This window comes from Gymnodraco acuticeps, unplaced genomic scaffold (assembly GCF_902827175.1).
Source record: "Gymnodraco acuticeps unplaced genomic scaffold, fGymAcu1.1, whole genome shotgun sequence".
NCBI lineage: Eukaryota > Metazoa > Chordata > Actinopteri > Perciformes > Bathydraconidae > Gymnodraco > Gymnodraco acuticeps.
In genome coordinates this window covers 255950-277826 of record NW_022990225.1, presented here as the reverse complement: position 1 = coordinate 277826, position 21877 = coordinate 255950, and the positions used below count along the sequence as shown (strand labels likewise).

Below are 21877 nucleotides of genomic sequence, written 5' to 3'. Positions count from 1 at the left end.
CACCTTCACACCTCAGAGAGGGGCAGAAGATTGAGAAAGAAAGAAAGGCAGGGATGAGGAGCCAAGTAAAGAGATACTGTATTGAAGACAGAAGCTAGAGGAAACAAGAGGAAACTAGAAATTCGACACAAGGAAAGACAAGATAGAAAAGGAGACGGGACAGACAAATTGGAATTGTACCCCGAAGGTATCACATGGAATTATGATAAAGTGACATTTGTGAGTGAGTGAGGATAAGAACTAGACAAAGACTAAAGTCAAAGAAAGAGACAGAGTGGTATCGAAAAAGATCAAATGTCACTGAATGATAAAGAACAAGAGTAAAAGAAAGGTTGAAACAGCTCTCCAACCATCACTGAATACATTTTAAACAAAAGCTGTAAGTCCTGTAAGACAGTGAATTTTCAATGCAGGAGTGTGAACAGTGTCTTAATTTGTAATTCCTGCATACAGTAGGAATTAAAAAATCATTCCCAAAAATCTTTTTTATTTGCTAATTGTATCAGATTTATGGCCCTATGGAAACACAACACAGCAGAAGTGGCGACCATGTGTGCGTAATGTGTGATTCTGCTTGTAAGTGAGGATCAATGGTGGGCATATTGCTGGCATGTTGTCTTACTGTGCAGCGAGCCGCTTGGGACTCCATAGGGGGTGCAGTCTGTTTGGACTGTGTTAATAACGCTCCTTTTTCATGTTCCCGCCACAGTGCCCCATTTGACACTCTCAGCATTGCATCAGTCCCTGATCCCTTCACCCAACACAATCCCAGCAGTGTACCAAAGTCAGGGTTTTTGGCATGTTCTGCACCTCTGTAATAATCACTGTAACTCCCACTTGGTTAGTAACGTCCACTCCAGATGTAGAAGCTAAATATATATAGACAGTAGAGAGAGCAAATTAACAGGAAGATACATACAGCTCAGCAAAGCTCAACATGCAGCTTACAAACAGATAAATATGTATGAAAATAGACAGATAATTAATTGTAAAGAAAAACTGGACAACAAACATACAGTATCCATATCCGGGTCAAATTCGTACTGTATGTCATGCATAATTCTTATATGAACTTAAATAATTAAACTGTGAAACCAAAACAAACCATCGTCATCACAACAGGGCTGATTTAAATATTCATGACTGATGATGTGTGAAAAAAAACTGTCTTACAATAGTCTGTAGCACCCACAAATGTGTGAGGGTGTTGAAATAGGGTATGCCCGCATGATAAACTCTTATGAACAATCATAAAGTAGACTCTTGTGTCACTTCAAGGATATATATAGTTCAAGACTATTTTGCCTGACATTGTTGAGCATGTCAGGTGATGCTGTATGGGTGGGCAGTGAACAAAGCTGTAGTGATTTCATTTGGAGGGTACTGCTAGCTTAATATTATCTCTCTCCACTCCTCCCGTTGCCTCAGGATTCCCACAGCATCGTGCACACCAGCACAAAAAGGGAATCGGAGAGAGAAATATCAGTCTGATATATATTACATGTCTGTTCCAATCCAACATAGCCATTCATCAGAGGGGCTTCCAGTGACAGGCCATCACCAGGCTCCCAGGCAGCTCAGCCCTCTGCTGCTGCCGCCGCTCATTGGGGCCACAGCCACCAAATAACCGCTGCAAACAATATCTATATATTTATTACATTTTCACTCAATACCTGCCCTGCTGTAAAACAATCTCATATTTAACAATCAACTAGCCCATGTTTTTTTTTTCTCTCGACCATGTCTCTTTCCAGCCCCCCCTCCTCGCCACATCTGTCTTTCTATATATCTCTCCATTTTCCTTTCTTTTTTCTTGGAGTGGTGTTTTTCCCCTCCATGCTTCAATTTCATTTCTTTCAGTAAGGATTTTTCTTCTCTCTTTTTTTTTTTACTATCTCTCTTTTCGCCTTGTATATCGATGAAATTGGATTTTTCTGCTCTCCCATGGAGGACAATCACTGCAGCAATTGCCATCTCATAGCAAAGTTCCACAGCTCTGTGAAAGGAAGAAATACAGAGGAAAGAGCATAACAAAAACCAGTAATAGCTTCTATCTCTCTATCTCTGTCTTGGTATCTTCATCTTTTCCTATGTCTGTCATTTCTATATCCCTCTCAGTCTATTGCCCTCTGTCTCTTTTTGCTTGTTGTCTGTTCAAATGTAACCAAAACTGAAAACAGGTGTTTATGGTTTGTCTTGCTGCTGTATTGTAGCAGTTAATACATCTTTTTTAATTCTCACTCACCATGAGGCGATCAATGCAGTCGCTGGAGATGGTCTGTTTGCTGTTACAGCCGCATGATGGGATTCAATGGGTAGTCTTTTCAAAGAGTGGTGATTTCACAACAACAGAGAGGTACATTTTGTTTATGTTTAAACAAATCCCACAGCAGGGATGATCCAGAGGCAAAAATAATAATGTAGAGATACAACTTTTGAAATGTGAGCTTAAAGTGCTCAGTGTTTTCTTAAGACTTAAGAAAAGACTGTTGATTTACAGTATCTAATCATAGTCTCTAGGCCTTGCAGTTGTTTTGGATAGTATTGCATTGAAAAAATAAATGAGGGTTGAACTCATTTTACACAGGCTTACAAGGACAATAACTAAAGAAGTCAAATTAAATATATATTTAACATTTAGGGAAATATTCATCTATGCTAAATATGAAGCTGCAGCCAGTTAGCTTAGCTAAACACAAGTAATCACTTAAGCTACTTATTTATCAACCAATAAATACTTGTTGTTGCCTATTGGCTCTCCTTCTGAGCAAGTTGCACTGTGCAATGGTGTATGGACACAGCAGAAGTCTTATTTTCAGAACCACAGAACATGTTGAACATGGTGGGGTTTCTCCCCATTCCGGCCCTCCTGCTCAGCAGCAGATAAGAGAAAGGAACCATCAGGACAGGGAGTTATTTGTTGTGTTCATTACAAATGTGTGGCTTTTCCTCTAAATTGCGCTGGGGCCTGCGTTGGGGTGCATCTTCTATCTTCTCCATATCGCTGCAGTGCATTAGCACTAATGACTTAATTTGTCTGAGACACCCCCCACCAGCATTTTGTATGGCTCCAGATGAGCCAGAAACCTAGTGAAAACAAATGGAGTCAATAGGATGAAAACAAACAGAAACACTGTTTAACAAGTTTGTGGTTGCTACACATTTTGTTAGTCAATTGACAAAGAATAGGTTGAGAGCAATCGAAAAAGCTCTTTGTGAGACTTGTGTTAACCAAGTCTCGTCTCTCTGGGCTAACAAAAAGGTCAGGGCTACTCTTGAAATCAGTTGGGGCAACAGCAGGAAATCATGATTTGACAACACTCAGTAATCACACAAATCACACTCTTCACTGCTCTGTACAGTGAATGAGCGAGTTGCGTTTAAGTCATTGTCTTGTACCAATGTGTACATGTGTGTAAGTACCTTGTGCTTGTACCTTGTAGGTCTCAGCATGAACGTGCATTGTTTGTGAGTATGTGTATTGAAAGGTACTGCTATCATTGTCACACATGGCTTTTTGTCTTTCCAGGCGTATGTGTGCACTGCCATTTAGGCGCGTATTATTACCTACTTAGTATTCTAAACAGAGACCCAAATGTGTCTCTTTCCGACTCTCTTTCCCTTAAAATGGTTCAATCTCAGCACCCAGGAGAAGTCTTATTCTTGCCTCTTTAGCAACCTAAAAAATCTCCAGTTAGTCTTTTTATCTGTGAATAAGCTTCTCTTTGAAATCCTTTTCTTAGCTCTTGACAGTTTCTTTGTCTACACTGAAAACCACTTGATTCAAGGCCAAGAGGGCACAGATAGAACAGCAGCTTACAAGTTAACTCTTAAACTTTGGACATACTTCTTTATTGGGTTTAACATACAAACTAATGTCTGCCTGAGGGATAGTGCAGTGGATCTGTTAAGTATTAAGACCCCTTTATATTTTATCAAATTATTTTGGTTTATACATTTCACACAGGATATTTAAAATTGTTCACGTTTCCGTACACAATCAAACCTTCTGCAAACAAATCCCTGAACGTGCATCTTAAATTTGATGGGAGGTGTATTAGAGAGCATGACTTAACTCACGGGACATGGGACCCTGCATAGGCATACATTATGTACATGTGGACTTGAAATGTCGATGAAGTATATATTGTACATGTATCTTGATATCTAAAACCCTTTTTTGTGTTTTGTTATGGAGAGCAGTTTGCATTTTGATGTCAGAAATATAAATGATTTTGTCTGTAACTATACAGCATGCGAAAAAAGGTCTCTGAATCCATTGCAAACCCTTACTGTCATTCCAAATGAATAGGACTCAAATGTGTATCAGACCTTTTGTCGGCATTGTCATGTCCCATCTTCCTTTAGCTCTACAACACACAACTATTGATCTTTTCAGCAGTGCAGTTCATTCCTATTGATCTTTTCTGAACTATGATGAATGTCCTCCCTGCTGGAAGGTTAAGTCAGGGCAGTTGGGGACCAAAAGGCTTAATTTGTCACATTTCTAATTTGTATCTGTAATTTATGCAAGATGATGAAGTGTTTGGTTTCCAGTAATGTTGATGGGTTGGCTGGCTCCTGGGCTCTGTGCTTTGTGCACGACAAATACTAAGCCTAAGGTTATTGTCAGGCCTTTACTAAGGCACATATAGCTCACAAATAATTGTTCTCTTTTAGCAATACATAGACGGGATAGAACCGTATTTAAAAATGTGTCCCTAGAACCAGCGAGCTGGACCAACTTTCTCTGCACTAAATCCTACAGTATTGATTTTGCAACTCAACAATAACCCAACAGGTAACGGCATAAAACCTTAACTGTCAAATATGTAAAGAAAATATTGTTCTGCTTGTGTGAAGTGAACTTTTTAAGTGAAGGTATTAATGGAGGTATTACTATCATTCAAGTTGAGTACCTGACAGAAAGGCATTGGTAGACATTGCATGTTTTTTCCCCCTGGATCGAAACCTCATAGGACGTTCTGTCAAGCCATCCATCACACTTTACCACCTCTCACCATTTGATCATAAATGTGCATAACAGCCACTGAGGGCTGACAAACCAGATCTTCTTGAGTAGTATAAATGGTGTATGAGCTATGTTATATGGCAGTGTTTGAAGAGGTGATTCAGGGGTCCAGCTACGAGTTCATTTGCTATGGGTCACTGGAGACTTATGACTGGTGGTCTGTACGCTGTTGACTAGCGACCCTCTGACCTTATAGGATTGCTGCCTGTTATTACCGCAGTCGTTTGAGAGAGGATAAGCACAAACACACACTCACACAGATGCACAGTCCGATTTCATACATCCAAGCATATACTTCCCACTCTCAACCTGTAGACCAAGTTAGCTTCCATTTGTGGACAAAAGGCGAACTGGTAAAAGACCCTAATATCCCTCTCCACTAAGATGTAATGGAGTTTGAGTGGTGGTAGATGAGGCAGGGCTGTGCAGGCTCGGCTGCACTGAAGACAGAACTTTCACGATGCATCACTTCGCTGAAATGTTTCCTTTTGCTTAAATAGCTTTTAACTTGAGAGCAGGGAAGATGGGAATAAATAGGATAGGCTTTTATATATGGGAGATTACAATCACTGTTTTATGCATTTATCTTACTCACTGGCTTTCTTTGTGTGTCTCTGCAGAGTGCTCAGTTCTACAAGGTCACCACAGAGAACTACCATAAAGCTGCCGACCAAGTGAATGCCAAGTTCAGGTGAGTTTAAACACTGTCCATCCAAAGTAGATCAAGGGTTTTAACTCGCAACAGTTTTTCATTTACCGCCAAAAATAGAACTCTGATTGTTGCTTTTCTTAGCTTATTTATTTATTTTGCCAAAAATCCCATTTTTTCCCTGGCATAGAAGATAAGAAGTCCATGTGGAATAGTAATACAGTATTGAATTATGCTAGCCACTAACCTATGTCTTTCAATCAGGATCACATTAGCACGGCCCATTAGCTGATGTTGATGATGTTGTCCACTGATAAGGCTGATCGCATGTTAATAATAGCTGACAGGGTGCTTCTCGTGCCCTTTTAATGTTTCTGTGTTAGAAGAATATTATTAATTCTGATTTTCAACTAGACATGGGTCAAACAGCATTATGAAACCAGTTTATACCACATTAAGACACAAGCATAAGATAACCTTTGTGCTGCAGAAAATAAAACTTACATTGGCTTTAAATAGGTTTGACTCATTTGCTGTAATAGAAACGACCTACCACTTGCAATCTAATAATTGTAATGATGTATTTTACATCTATTTTGATTCAAATTGCATTACAGCACCATGAGGGAATGTATGATCCTGACTCTGATAGTGCTACACTCACTATTATTGGAAGCACATTGAGTAGACACACCTTTCAGTAAAAGGAATGGGTACTTCATTGTAGTTATTAACAGAGGAGGTAATAGGCAACCAAGCAGTCATGGGTGTAGCACATCTCCGACACATATGTGTAACCTAAGAGGATGCAGAATCCCTCTCCATCCGTGTTCCATCTGTCTCCTTAATAGGAGGCCATTAGGCTCCATAGTAATGTAGGAAAAGTGGATGAAGAGACGGTAGGAGGTGGGGCAAGATGGGCCCTGGCTCTGAGCTCTCCTCCAGGGAGGCAAGGCTAATTGTGTTAGCTTGTCATTAGCCAGCGCTAACACCGGGATCATTGTCTCCCTCCGAAATGCTGGAAACTGATTAGCCGAGCCCACCAGGGGTTTAGCGCTAGACTCATGGAAGCCGAAGCTGAGACTTCCCAAATCACATTAAAGAAAAACTGGAATAACATTAGCGCAAAATGACAGTGCTAACTGCCAGCGAACGTAGAGCTAACGTGCGGGTAGTCATGTGACACAGTCCTTTGCATGATGGGCAGTGATTGGCTGATTGGATTATAGGAGGTGCATTAGCAGGGCTATGACTGGATTACAATTGTGTGTGTGTGTGTGTGTGTGTGTGTGTGTGTGTGTGTGTGTGTGTGTGTGTGTGTGTGTGTGTGTGTGTGTGTGTGTGTGTGTGTGTGTGTGTGTGTGTGTGTGTGTGGTGTGTGTGTGTGTGTGTGTGTATGTGTGTGTGTGTGTGTGTGTGTGTGTGTGTGTGTTGTGTGTGTGTGTGTGTGTGTGTGTGTGTGTGTGTGTGTGTGTGTGTGTGTGTGTGTGTGTGTGTGTGTGTGTGTGTGTGTGTGTGTGTGTGTGTGTGTGTGTGTGTGTGTGTGTGTTAATGAAATGGCGGGAAGGTCTGGTGTTACAAGACAGGAGCAGGGATGCATTGAGGGGATCAGAGCGGAGGGTTAATTGGATTTAACAGGGCGTGTTTGGCCCATCTTTGTTTACGTGTGTGAGTTCATGTGTGATGGTGTATGTTTGGATGCACTCATCTGTTGTGAACATAATGCATGTGCCTTTCCTCAAAGCTCTCTCTTCCTCTCTCTCTCTTTCTCTGAGACCCGACAGAGATCAGATGCTATCTGTTTTCTCCGTTGAATAATAACAGAAAATATTTTGTCTCACACAGGCTTTTGATTTCCTTAAAGTTGAAAATGTCCCCCAGAGATAAAAAGAAAAGGAGATACAAAAAATGAAAAGCCTTATCCATACTTGATAGAATTACCATTTGATATGTTAATGTGAGGATGTTATAAAGTATGGGAGATGACATCTTTCTTATTAGAATGTCTTAATTTCCCTGCTCCAGCTCACGTCAGTGCGTCTGTAAAGAGACTGATAGTACTCCAGGGATTGATTAGTGTTAAGGCTGATATTAGGCTACGGTTTAGTGTAGTGGAGATGATGTGTGGGACCAGAGGGGCTGCCTGTCAGGGGTTATGTATATGTACTTTTGGAAGTTTTAATTAGGGCTGCTGGGTGGTTTGTGTTTACAATATAAAGTCAGATCAGTTTGGAATTCCATAAGGCCAAACTGTTATTTCTTTGTGACATCCATGTCAGTAAAATCAGGTCTCTCGACTGGACGACATTTAGGAAGAGTGAATGTGTCTAGATAACGCCACCTACTGATCTTATAGCGGCTTTTTGGGTTGATGCCCCGTAATATTCAACATGGGAACTCATTACTCAGGACCTGAAAAGAAAAGTGGAAACAAATAATTCAGGTTTCATGGTATCAGTAATAGTAGTGCCTCTTTGGTTAACTTCGGTGATACACAAAAGTTTTAACAAATAGGCTTCAGCAGGTAGCCAGTGTGCTATATGTTCCATGCATTGCTGTTTGGGCATTTCCCCTGGTGATGTTAAAATAAATAATTTAAAGTGTGAGGGGTAGGTACTCAAGGGAAGGGTGTGTATGTGTGTGTGTGTTCAATATGAGGTTGTGATTAGCTGTTGGCGTACGTCTGCAGTAGAGCTGTCCCCTGACGTTTTGCTGCAGTATTCCCGTCAGTTTTCTGAGAATTATGGCGCTCTCCCAACCAGAACGCAGCTGCATCACTGTGACATCATTACCTCTACTCACAAACACACACACAATAGCCGTATGATGAATACTAATGTAAGAAAACATTACAAAATAATTGTATACATAATGCTTCATAAACTTATTAGTGCCATGAAAAACTGAACATTTTTTATCATTTTCAATGTTTTTTACCCCACAAAATGATGGACACTAACAATATCGTCTTAGATTAATATTACCAAATGCTGCACAAATTGTAAAAACGACATAGTAACCATGGATCATAAACTGCAGGGCTTTCAACAACACACTTACCATTTGGTGAACAGCTCTTCCACATATATGTAGAAATACACACCATATAACAGATAATGTGATCCTATAGTGTGTTAGACATACACAGACACTTAAGAACAAAGCTTTTTATTCACTTGTGACACTGACTGTAGATAATAGTTCCCAGTTGCCTGTGGAAAGGAGGCCACCTTCACCACCAGTTGTTTATCCAAGTCTGATGCATTATCACACTGCCCAACACTGAATGTGTGACCTTTGCTGCACCACATGTATGTAAAAGCACATATGTGTGTGTGAGGATGAATGAATTAGAGCCAGGTCACATATGCATGTCGATATTTGCTGCGAGTGTGTGCGGGTCTCCATGGGCTACAGTGACCCAGTGGGGCTTTAGTTTGAAATGCAAACTGACAGGCATGGAGGAAAATGATGGATGTGAGATTATGCGAAAAGATGGGATGGGGAATGAAATAAAAGTGGTCCTAAAGCTCCTGTCAGTGTTAACCTTTGGTGGCGCTTTGGGCTTCTTTGTTGAAGCTGGTCACTGTTGGTTCAGGGTCCCTACAGGATTGAGAAGAAACCGGGACATTGTATCTGTGAATGTGTAATACTGAAGGATTGAGACCATCATCTCTATGTCTCCCTTCTTAGGTCACACAAAGTTGGATTCCTCTTAGCTTTCAGCCTTGATGGTGGCATTTGTGATACGATCATAAAAGACTGTTTTCATGCTTTTCTACTTGTGATTGAGAGTGCATGTGTGTGTGTCCAAGCTGAGCGTTTTTTAGTTCCCCCCTATACAGTGGGCCATAGAGAATAACATCTAATTTTAGTCTGTCACTTCACTGTCACTCCTCTCCTCCCGCAGGCTACACACTCACTCCCTTTGTCTGTTGTTTATTTTGTAGTTCTTTTGAATACATCTTTTTTTTATTTTATCCAGTTGACAATAACAGCAGCCATACAGTTGTCGCTTCATCTCACCGCTCATGCGGTGGAATGAGGAGGCGTGGAGCAAAACTTGTTGAATGGCTCGTTGTTTTCCTTCAGCTCAGGGTCAAGAGACCACACCTGTCTGTTTTCTCCTCCGTAGCATGTGAGAGAAAGTAGATCCCACTCATTCCTCTTTAGACCCCTTATAACCATAAACATTATTAATCACTTTATTTTATCTGCTTTAATACATTTCACAATGTTGCCACAACCTTAGGAGTGAATGCTGCTTGTTGAGTATAAAATGCTGCATATTTCAAACATGTATTCTCTAAAGGAATTCCTATACTTTGGTTCGCAACACTATTCTTTCTGACCTTATATAATCACATGTTACAGGACCCTATGCTAGATAACATGCTGCAAACCGACACGTGTACATTCATGGTACAAATATGTCTTTAAACAAATTCAATGATTAACTCAGTAGCATGGCCTACAACACATGATCATGTAATAAAGATAACTCCAACACATCGACAGTGATGCATTAAACCTAGTCTCCACTGAGTTCACAACTTGGTTCCTATAGTGAACATTTTTTCACACATTTATTTAAATGTTGTACAAACCATTGCTTCTTGCAAAAAAGACATGGACACAAAACCTGTAAATCCTGTGCAACCTAATGCAATCCAACACAAGTTCCTGCAAAGAAGCATTGCAAGACTGTTGCATTTGTTTTATCCTTCACATTACTGAAGGGGATAAATACGCTGGGGGAAATCCAGAAGGCTTCCACCCTACTGCCTTAATATCTAAATAAAGTGTAAAGCAATTCCATTTTCTTGGCAGTGCTCCCGTTTGTTTAAGCCAATAAATGTCCCAAAATTAATGAAGTAATGATTTATTGATGTTTAATTAACTTTTTATTAATTATTAAAAAATGACGGGGATTCATTTAGAAGGAAAGTTTTTGCAAAGCACTCCAGTCGTATTGGCAGAGATGTTTTTCTGTGAAGTCTGTGAGGCAGGCAAGACTGAGGAGTGCGTTGACCCCTCTGTCAGGTGAGGGCGAACCTTAATTCTGTAGCTAGGCAACGCAGGTGCAGGGACACGATGGTGGTCAGCTGAAGAGACAGAAGTCAATAACTGCTTTAAAAACCTCTTCTATCGGCCTTAAGAGCTTCACTGTGCTGGCTGCAAAAAGCACACACAATCCACACAATCCCTGTGTGGGCGCACACACACACACACCTTTTAGTGGCTGATTCAGTGACTTTAGAGCATTGGAAATGGTTGGTTAAACCACTCACAACTTTCATTCCTTTTTTTTGTATTCTTCAGGGATTTTTCATATAGTGAAAAGCACAGTGGCCGGAGTGATGGAACAGGAAGAAAGTGACAGCACTTCATGTTTACCGATCACAAAGCAGTGCCAGTCTCTGTTTTGGATGAACGTTGTTTTTAAAGATGTCTTTGACTAATTAGAATAGCTGAATCGGTACATCTTTTACCAGCATTTGTTTGTGAATAATCTTGTTCGTCCTCCTCTGCTTAAAGCCACCAGTCCCTTGTATTAGAGTGAATAAGAAGGGTCAGAAAGGACACACACTCTCTAACACACTCATCCTTCTTTGTCTCCCTCACTGCTCACTTACGAACAGTGTTTTCTGTCTTAATTGAAATCTCTCTCGCTCACTCCCATCTTTGTTATTGTCTTGTTTTGCCTCCCTCGCTTTCTGCTCACACTCTCTCCCTCCATTCTTTTGCATTATTTTATCCCAGATGCTTGTCTTGATTCTCTCTCTTTTATTCCCTTCCTCTCTCTCCCTTTCTCCCTCATTCAATCTCTTACCCATGCTGATGGATTTCACTGCAGGGGGTCACTCAGGTCTGCTTTTAAAAAGCAGCGTGAGCGAAATGTGTGTCATTTGTCTCCTTAACTGGATCATTTGTATTTATTTACCCCCCTCGGTACTGACGCCTGCCTTAACTAGAGAGAACATGAGGGCTTTTTAAGGGGTAACCGGCACCCACCCCTTAACCCTATTAACCCCTAAGTGGACCCAAATGATGATAAATAGAGAACATGGTGATTGGGAACTCAATCTGGTGGCAAGCAAGGGTAATCCATACTGTCTCGAGCTGCACTATTGTGTGTGTGTGTGTGTGTGTGTGTGTGTGTGTGTGTGTGTGTGTGTGTGTGTGTGTGTGTGTGTGTGTGTGTGTGTGTGTGTGTGTGTGTGTGTGTGTGTGTGTGTGTGTGTGTGTGTGTGTGTGTGTGTGTGTGTGGTGTGTGTGTGTGTGTGTGTGTGTGTGTGTGTGTGTGTGTGTGTGTGTGTGTGTGTGTGTTGTGTGTGTGTGTGTGTGTGTGTTGTGTGTGTGTGTGTGTGTGTGTGTGTGTGTGTGTGTGTGTGTGTGTGTGTGTGTGTGTGAATATTTTTGTGCCGGTCAACATGTCTGTTAAATTTGAAAAGTGCCGGTCAAAGGTCTTCTTTGTTATTTATTGAGCTTTAAAACAAATTGATATGATTCGATATTATAGTAGATTAACTATTCAAAAGTGTACAGTAATTTACAATAACACGGGAATAATAGACGGAGCGCTCTCTCCCTCTCCTGACAGCCCGCCAGTATCATGCAGCTGACGAATCCAGTAGTAATGAGTGACCCGACAGTAGAACTAAACATATCTATAACTAGTTTAGGTAGTTTGAGAGGTCATTAAAATAGCTATGTGTGATATTCTAACCTGGTGTGTGTTTTGTCCGCTCACCGCTGCAGGTGATCATGCAGAGCTGCGTGTCGACTCGTCAGCAGCAGCTGATCTCTCTCTCCCGTCAGATTAGACTTCACTCGCGTTTATGTCCATATCGATCAGATAGCTAGTTCTAGCTAAACAATAAGTGTCGCTATGCAACTGGGTGAGGCCACAAGGTATAGCGCAGCATTATGCATTTGTTTACATGCCCACTGTGTGTGTGTGTGTGTGTGTGTGTTAAATACTGGCAACATGTGTGAAATATGACCAAATCAGACATAAAATGGCTACCTATGTTGGCAAGGGCTTTTAAATCATAATAGAATGAGAAGTCCATTAGTAAGGTCCTGTAGCAGCTCAACAAATGGCTTCTGGGTTAGGAGTGCTTGAAAAAAAAAATGTAAAGAGAAAAGCAGAAACTTTCCAGAATCCGCTGCAACAACTCTGTTGCATCAATTTTGTATTTATTGTTAAAGATTCATGCAATCCATCAATACATCTTTGAAAACATTTTGAGTAATGTTGAGAAGGTAGAGAAATGTATTGAATCTACATATTTATTTGGTAATAAACAAAACACCAAGTATCAAAGACTGTCAGGTTTTAAACACGGGTGGAGCGGGTAATCTTGTTTACTTATTCTGGAGCAGTTTGTATGAAGAGCAATTTGTATGAAGAATTCCACCAAGCTGCTCCCTCGTTGAATGAAAAAGGTTTTATGGAGTTACAGTACACTATAAAAGCACACTTAGTTTGTTTATGTAAATGTAGCTGGATGTAGCTAAAGCCTATGTGCTATTGCCCATCCAGTGCTTGCCATGCCAATATGTTATGAAGAAAAATACTGAAACTTGCAGTTGGATTGAAAAGTTTTACACAATTCTCTGGAGACATTAAATATTTCTTTTTGTAAGGACAGTTGCTATCCAGGGAATGGACATAGTCTGTTTGTCGGCATGCCTGCGTGTCTATCTGCGTGTCTTTGTTCGGATTTATAATGCACCTCAAATGATGACAGATGAGCGTACATGTTTCCAGATGTGCCTCACACTTTGTTCAACTATTGAAGCATGTTTTCCCCTAACGGAGATCTATGAATGTCATTTCACTGCACTAGCTCTACATTGTCACAGCAGATGGTAGTCATGGTCAATATAGGTTAGTGTGAAAAATGTACTGACACTGTTCCTTGCCCAGTTTATTGGCATAACACATGCATATTGTATGAAAATCCCAACATCGATCTCAATACAGTCGTCCCCCAACTTGCAGTCAATACGTTCTTTGACAAATGGAGCTGTAGCCATAAAGCTATCGGAATATGGAAATGTGCTGAGTCGTGCAGCGGGGGGGGGGGGGGCTTGAAAGAAGGGATTGAATTAAATGATATAGGGACACCTTGAGGAGGGAGGGAGACAGTGAGAGGGAGTGAGCAGGTAATCTGTTCTGCCTTATTACATGTTAAATGGGACACGTTCACCCTCTCATATCATTTCTGCCCCTCCTCTCAACCTCGTTTCCTGTTCCCTCCTTAAGGAGAACTTCACAAAGGAAGTGAGCAGAGTGCCTAGAGTGTTTCGCAGAGGCTCTTCGTCTGCTTCTCCTACATCGCTCTTTTTTTCTGCAGCCTTTCTCACAAACACACCTCTCTGTCTTAAGATAAGATCATATTTGCTTTATTGATGTAGAAGGCATTGCACATAATGTGAAAGTAAAGAGTAGAAAATAAACAAACATTAACATAAAATACAAACATCTCAAAATGGAAAATAAAACGGAACTAAAAAGTCAAATATACACATGTTGACAGTGAAAGACTGTTTATAAACAAGGGCATAATGACAGCTAACCACATTTAAAAGTAGGATAAGGAATAGCATATTAAATGACATCTAAATATAAAATATACAGAATGAAGTCCAGTCTTACTCATATCTGCCTCCCTGTCCTTTTTCTTCTCCTTCTTGTTGTCTCCCTTCCTTCCCGTTGTTATTTATGTCGCAGAGTACCTGTAAAGTACATATCTAAAGCAACCGCCATTTCATTCCTATCAGCGGATCAAAGCAATAGGGATTTACTTGGTGTATATGTGTGTGGTGGGGGTGGGGTTCATGAGGTGTTGTTATAGAGATCTTTACTTCTACTGATGGCACGAGGCGAGACCCCTATATGACTGTTTAGATTGACTGTCTCTGGGGTACAGGGGTGCAGCACACACACAGACACACACACATATAGGGAAAATAATAACCAGTTATATCTGGCTGGATGTCTCTATTTGTTTCAGTGTCTCCCGCTACATGCAGTTTTATTAAATATCCCATGAACCTCTTGGGGATAAGGGAGGGAATATAGGGAAGATAGAGATGGTAAAATGGGAGAGACAAAGTGTGGAGGAATTGATTGGCAATGGCTGCATCTTTAAAGGTGTACAATAATCTATACGCAGCGGGAGTGTCGCCAGTAGGGCTTATATCCCTATGTTGGGTCATGAGATTAATTCGCAGGGGTCAGGAAATAAGAAAGAAATGAGCTCTGCCGCAATATAATTCTGTTTTTCAGCCTTTTCTCTGTGATCATTGAGTCCTTCTCTACCAATAACAGACTCAAAAATATCACAACGTGTTCACAGGAATCTAACTTAAGACCAAACCAGGGCTTCATTTCCTGTAAATCATTTAAATATAGCTATAAAAAAAAAAAATTAAAAAAAAATTGGTTTTGCTTCTGGAGTGATACAGTCTTGATGTTTATGAACGCCTTACTCCTCAGGTTACAGGAACTGGATGATTGATGTTTTTGACTTTATTTATTAAGCACACACTATGATTCCCACAGTAGAAGAATCCGATGTGTATTCAGTTATTGATATGTATATTGCCCTGACTTGCTATTCTGGGATAACTGATTAGAAAAACAAAACACTGGTCATGTTGTAGTGGCTGTGGTTTATAACCTGAAATGACATGCATATCGTGTTTGCATCTGCTCACCCTGCTGCATAGCACTACAGCCTTCACACTATAGTTAATGATATGAGGGCACCTAATGTAAAACTGAGGGGGGGGGGCTGCAGTCATTCCCCAGCAGCTCTGTGGTTGTGGTTGGCTGCAGGAACTTAATGTTAATCTTAATGATAGATGATGGAGGATGCAGCGTGCCGCCACAGAGTGTATGTGACAGTGTTATTGTCTCCATGATAAACTCAACCAGTGTCTCCCTGCAGAGAGCACGCAAAAATAGAAGTACCACTGTCTTCTTCCTCATCAAGAAATGCTCTTTCTATCAACCCCCCTCACCCTCTTCCTCTCTCCCTTCCTCTGTCCTCTTTTCTCTCTCTGAGGCCATTACTGGTGATAAACACTGTGGTTTGTATCAGCAGGATGCACCTGGTATTAACGCGAACGCTTAAGAAAGTAATTAGTGGGTGTATGTGGCTCCGCTCGTCCCTGTAGATGCCCATAGGCGGTGTAATAAATGAGCGCCAGGATCCATAGGAATAGGATGGCAGCGATTTCTGCTAGCACTGCTGTCATCGTTCAATACCCCGACGCAGAGCAATGGCCTTGTCATGCCTCCTAGCAAATGACTGAGTTTCTCCCCAATGGATCAGCAAATGCAGAACCTTATCCACACGCCCAACAGCGTTATGTTCCAGTCTGCGCTCAAAGTGATAAGACATAACGAGGAATCAAACAACTTTTGGGGAAATATGCTTTTTCACTTTCTTACTGAGGGTTAGATGAGAAGACGGATATCACTCTAATGTCTCTACAGTAAACAAAGTAGTTACTGTACAACCACAACATATTTAGAAAAGCCTTACATGTATATGGCTCTGTCGATAGGTGAGAAAATTGGTCTACCAGCGACCTTAAGGATCACATTGGTCCCAGTCTGAGACTAAACTAAGCTGATGTAGCTTCAGATTTAGAAGACTGATATTGATCTCCTCATCTAAGCAAAAAGCCAACAAGAGTGTGTCCCAATTAACCATTTCTATCTTTTGAAGTGTTCCTTACTAGCTCCAGATATAATATGTGTTACTCTGTTTGCCTCTGAGCATTGTTTTTGATGGGGAATGATGAGGTATATTGATTCATCACATTACAGTTGAAAATATGGAGAGCACATCCAATTTGCCACTAACATGGATTTACAAGGACTATCGATTTTTCCGGCCCCCTTAACAAATATGACCATGTGGTGATGCACATATGTACACATGCACACACTGCACCCGCTTCCTGCTGCATTGCACCCTGGGTAATGACCCATGCTACCAATCTCCTGCTTTGTATCCAACGGGAGGGTAATTTCTCACTCCAGGGGGCAAATCAAACATCTGATTCTGACTACAGGGGCTCGGATTCACCCCCAATATTCCTTTGAGATCTCCGGAGTCGCTGACGGGCAAATTCCCTTTCTCTTTCACACCCATGCGCTCCGTTTAGTGAGGCAGATGGAGTGTCCTGAGCACTGGTGTGAACAAAACGATGACACCGCCATTAGCATAATAGCCCTAGCATGCACATGTGTCGTCATTATGGATTTTTACGAGGTGTGGGAAGAGACAGACAAAAGCAGTTAACACTGGGGTAGGCACCAGCGCTGGTGGTACATCCCACTACTTAGATTAGATAAAGGATCCAACTATTGCATAGATATAACATAAGAGTCCCATTTAAATGCGCTGAAGTTTAGCGTTGCATTTCCCATTAGAAGGGCCAGCAGCTGGATCAGCTAAGACGGCAGCACTGAAGCTGTAACAGACCTCAAGGACAGACCTGGGTGTGCTAAGCTAGTGATGTGTGGCTTGTAAGCAGACATATTAGCATTCACAATATACAACAACAACCTCCTTGTGGAAGCTGAAAGATTGAATTTGCCATTTAGACCACTCCAAGGTGACAGCAATGCAGTCTGTAAATGGTTCACTCTTTCAGGCAGCCTTTCTGAATCAATGGATGGATTTACTACTAGCCAGTAGGGGATCAATACTCTTGTCCGTGAGGCCTTTTTAAAGCGTGTCTTAGCGGTAAGACATAAGAACAGAGACTAATTTAAAGGAGTGTATACTTAGCTTTCCGGTCATTTCGACCTCATCATCATTATCATCAGCACTTTGTAGCAACTAAGGGTTGTTGCATGTTGAGAATAAACCGATGCTCTTTGTTGTTTTCTCTGCATTATGCATTGATTTGCAGAGTTAGTTTGTGTTTCATGCAGCGCAGATCAACCTCCTTTTTAGGGCATGGACTCTCTTGAGATAAATGACCATCCACCAAGCCCATAATATGTCTGTAATCCTCTTCTCTTGTTTTTTATTTCTATAGCTCATACGTATTCTGTCAGTCTTTCTGAATTGCCCATCCTTACACATATCCCTTCATTTTCAGTCCACGTTTGACTCTAACTCACACATTTATCTCTGCCCTTTCTTACGCTTTTATCCTTCCCCTTCACCTTTATCCCATCACACTTTTTTTGCAGCACCCTGCCCTCAATTTTAACACCATATTTTCCGTTTTCACACTATTTCTCTCCCCTTCTCCCACCCCCCCCCCGCAGGCGCTATGAGACGTACCCTGTGTGTGCAGACCTGCAGGGCCAGATCCTGGCGTGCTACAAGGAGAACGTCGGGAAAACCCTCAACTGCTCCAACATAGCAACCCTTTACCTACAGTGTGTCAACAACACTAAACAGGTACGTGTTTACTGAACTAATCTCATTTATTGTAGGTCTTATCTCATGTAAACATCATTTCATACACTAAGCTAGCATCTTTTGCATATGCATGTTTTGTTGTGTGTTGCATGCTTGTTAGATAAATGAGCGTGTCTTTCTGTGCGACTGTACTTTGCACGTGAGGAAAATACATAAAACGTTATAATTATAAACCCCTCCAAATTAACATGTTTTTTTCTGTCTGATAAGAATGACAAGTATGTACATGCACCCTCATGGACAGATGATATGTAAGTTGTAGCGCCTCCTGATCCTTTGGTGTAGCTTTCAGTTGAATCGATGTGTGTATTACAAAGTAGCCCCATGTGCGTGTTAGTTACACCATACGTCATTGGGCCCATAGATGTGTACGGTAGCTACAGTTGAGAAGCCATTCCCTTTTTAAATGTCTAAATTAATTATTGTAATACACACATACACGCTAGCATCCATTTACATGTACTGGCTCCTGGCTTTTAGACAGGAGAATATCATTTCCGCTGGGCGACTGGCGCCTGAATAAAGCTCACTCTAAATAGCCACTTTAAACCTTCTGGTGTATTTCCATGATACCTGCTGACACAGGCGTTCCCTTGACTGTCTCTGTGTGTGTTTTAATGTAATAAGACCAAGGGAGTAGCTTCTGCTAGTTGGATACCATTGTCCTCTCTCCGTTCATTGCCAAGTGCAAATGTTTTCCCGCCCTCCGTCTCCCACGGTCACACACTGTATGGTAATAGTAATGTCACTCAGGTTGAGATTAACTTGATTCCCCCTCCCTCACTTTGCAATATGTAACATCACTTTGCCCCCAAAATGCTCAATTTACATTCATAGAGCTTTTCTATTAGATTTTTTTTACAATTGCATTGTGAAATGAGGAAAACTGAGTTGTTTTTTTTGTCTATCCCTCACTCTCGTGGGTATTAGTATTAGATCTGAAAGTAAGATGCAAGCAGATTTTTAAGCTATACATCATGTAAATTACACAATGTTTTATTCATTTTGTGGATGTGTGTGCGTGTGCGTTTATCACAGACTACCTGTAGCCTCGTCAAGATTCAGCAAGGGTGCGTTCACAGTCCGGATGCTGTTATGATCTTGTAAATTGTTTGGAAGCAAGCCTGCGACGATATGTTAATCCGCTTGTGTTTATCACCCCGAGGCAATCACAGCACACTCCTGTTCGTCTGCGCTTATCTGTGTAAGACTTGCTTTTAACGTCATTAGGTGCAGAAAAATAGGAGTTCTATGATAAGGATTTAAAGGAATATTATGCAGAGTTACAAAGCTGACAAAACGGGGAAGGAATGAAGTAGGAATGGATAGTAGCTGATGGTGGTTGGTGATTAGGATGTTTACACAGCTTTATCAGAGCCCAGCAGGAAGCTGCTCTGAGAACAAATGTCAAAGGACGTGACTTTGACCTCTGAAGGTCACAAGATCCAAACGTGGCCTCAAAAACACGTCTTATCTCCTCTCCTTTTTTGTCAAAGACTCTTGATAACATAGGTCATCCAGTTTTCAGCAAAATCTCTTTCACCTTCTTCGTCCTTCCTCTTCAAATCTTAAATTCCACTAAAAGCTGCTTCACCATGGGTAAAGATGGAGACGTCAAAGATTGCATCTTGTTGGGGATAAAAACCCAAATCTCCCTAAATCTTAGTTTTTTTTATATTGAACCCTGAACTAAAGTCATCCAAAGACAGGCGTGGTCACCCCCAGCCTTTGTCACTGATAATTAGCGCTCTTATCTCCAGTCAGTGATAACATTTAGACCCACTTTCGCTCTCTTTCAGTGCCCTCTTTGCCCTGTCACTGCCCCTCCTTCACTGCCTCCGTCCAACCCTCCATCCCATCAGCCCCAGTCACATTTCTAATGCATTCAGCACTTAACAGGTCCAGATAGCATACAGTGAGCAAGAGGCAGTGGAAGGACAGATAAAGTCTCTCTTTCTCTCTCGCTCTGTGAATAAGAGTTTATCATGGAAGACGATCTCTCATCCACTGCTTGCCTCCTCATTCCATATTCTCGCCGCATGACCGCCCCCTGCTCCCTATCTTTTCCTTCTCCACTTCATTTTTTAGACTGACCCTTCCATCTCCTTTTTACTCTCTCAGGGCCCACGAGAGCCCTGTTTGGGGTTTCAGAGGGCGTTGTGCTTGCAAAAGGATCAAAGTGGAAAAAGACCTGGCTGCCAAAACTGCATATAACTCCAAGGCATTCATTATTTTCAATCATAATCAAAATCACTCTTGATAAAGTATATCAAATGTACTGATTGAATTTGTCCTTTTACTTTTATTTTAAACAGTTAGTCACTCAACATGTTGATATTGCAATAAGAAACACACAATAAGGTTAGTCTAGGTGAGTCACACGTAAAATAATGTGAAAAGTGTCTGTTGTAAACAACCATAACAGTTCTGTATTGTACAGAAGAGTAGTTCCGATCATCCCTAAGCTCAGAAGATATACCATATTAAAGTTATCTGATGTAATTGTGTTCCCCATTCTCAGCCCTTTGACATTGTAGATACATAGAAATGATAACAAATAAGGCCCATTTCCTTTAAACTGGAATTACTCATATCTTCAAAGTCTAGCTTTTTACAGTGGAGTTTGGGAAGATCATTAGTGCACTAAATAAACAGAAATGAAACGTTATTTATCTCATGCCACTATTAAGTTGGTCGGTAAGGAAGAAGACATTTCTCTTTCTCACTTCCTGTCCAGGTTACTCTCTTCCTCATGTCCCTTGTTCCTGGTCCTTCTTTTCTTTCTTTCCCAGAGTTTCCTCTCAGGCACTTTTCATGCAGTGGCCCTAGCTGCAATAGGCCAGTTCAAATGGTTATTGACAGGGAGTGCTGGGGATTTGTGGCTGCACTTATCGCTAACATGGAATCCACTGCCCTCGGGTCTTTTCTCCACTTCTCCAACTCACTCAATCCTCCACCCTTCTACTGCACTCTCAAGCCTCCCTCTCTCCGTCTTGTGTCTCCAGTGGGACATAATATCCTTCTCTTGGTTGGTTTGTCTATTAAAATGTTTTTTTTATGTCTCTCTAATGCACTTTTCTTTCTGTTTTTCTCTGCAGAACAAGTTAAGAACAGGGGGCTAAGACGGAGAGAGAGACACAGAAAGCAATGAAAAGTTTATTGTGTGGGATTACTGATTATCGACCGACTGTCAAACAGACCAAACCGGAGTGGAGGAAGTGAGGTATGAGTCAGCACCAAGACACCCACCCTCAAAAACCCTGTGGAGAACCGACCCGAGCCAAACCAGACCACAGGCACCGAACACAGCACCCTGATAGAGAAATAGACACTTACCCCTCTCTTACCTTCTGTCTATCTCTCCTGTGAGTAAGTATGGAGGCACTGACACTGTCTTCCATTTAGTAGAAACAGCAGCGACTGAGCTATTCCCGCTGGAAGGACTGTAAAAATGAACCAGAACGATCACAAGAAAGCAAACCACCTCAAACCACTTGGATCAATCCCCTCCCACTTCAGCACTGATAGGAAATAATAATAAATGTCGATGTTGTTGTCCACAATTCATTGTTTTCCTGCTCCTATTGCACTTCCCTCCACACTTCTGCACATCTGTTTCTTCTTCATGTAATGTTAATAATGTAACCATCAGCATGTTGAGCGTTCATCCAGACCAACACTTGTGACAATGTCTGATCAGAAGTAATAAAAGACGAAACTATGCAGTAA

At 41.3% G+C, this 21877-nt stretch overlaps 1 protein-coding gene across 4 annotated transcripts in view; it reads left to right on the top strand.

Annotated features, from left to right (window-relative positions):
• Positions 1 to 21877, top strand: part of chchd3a (coiled-coil-helix-coiled-coil-helix domain containing 3a) — a 63023-nt gene extending 41146 nt beyond the window's left edge. For all 4 annotated transcript variants that reach the window (XM_034218850.1, XM_034218849.1, XM_034218848.1 and 1 more), the window contains 3 exons: positions 5653 to 5723; positions 17992 to 18127; positions 21247 to 21877. In XM_034218850.1, coding sequence (XP_034074741.1) covers positions 5653 to 5723; positions 17992 to 18127; positions 21247 to 21270 — 231 coding nt within the window. In that variant the 3' untranslated portion in view covers positions 21271 to 21877. The remainder of the gene's footprint in view (positions 1 to 5652; positions 5724 to 17991; positions 18128 to 21246) is intronic.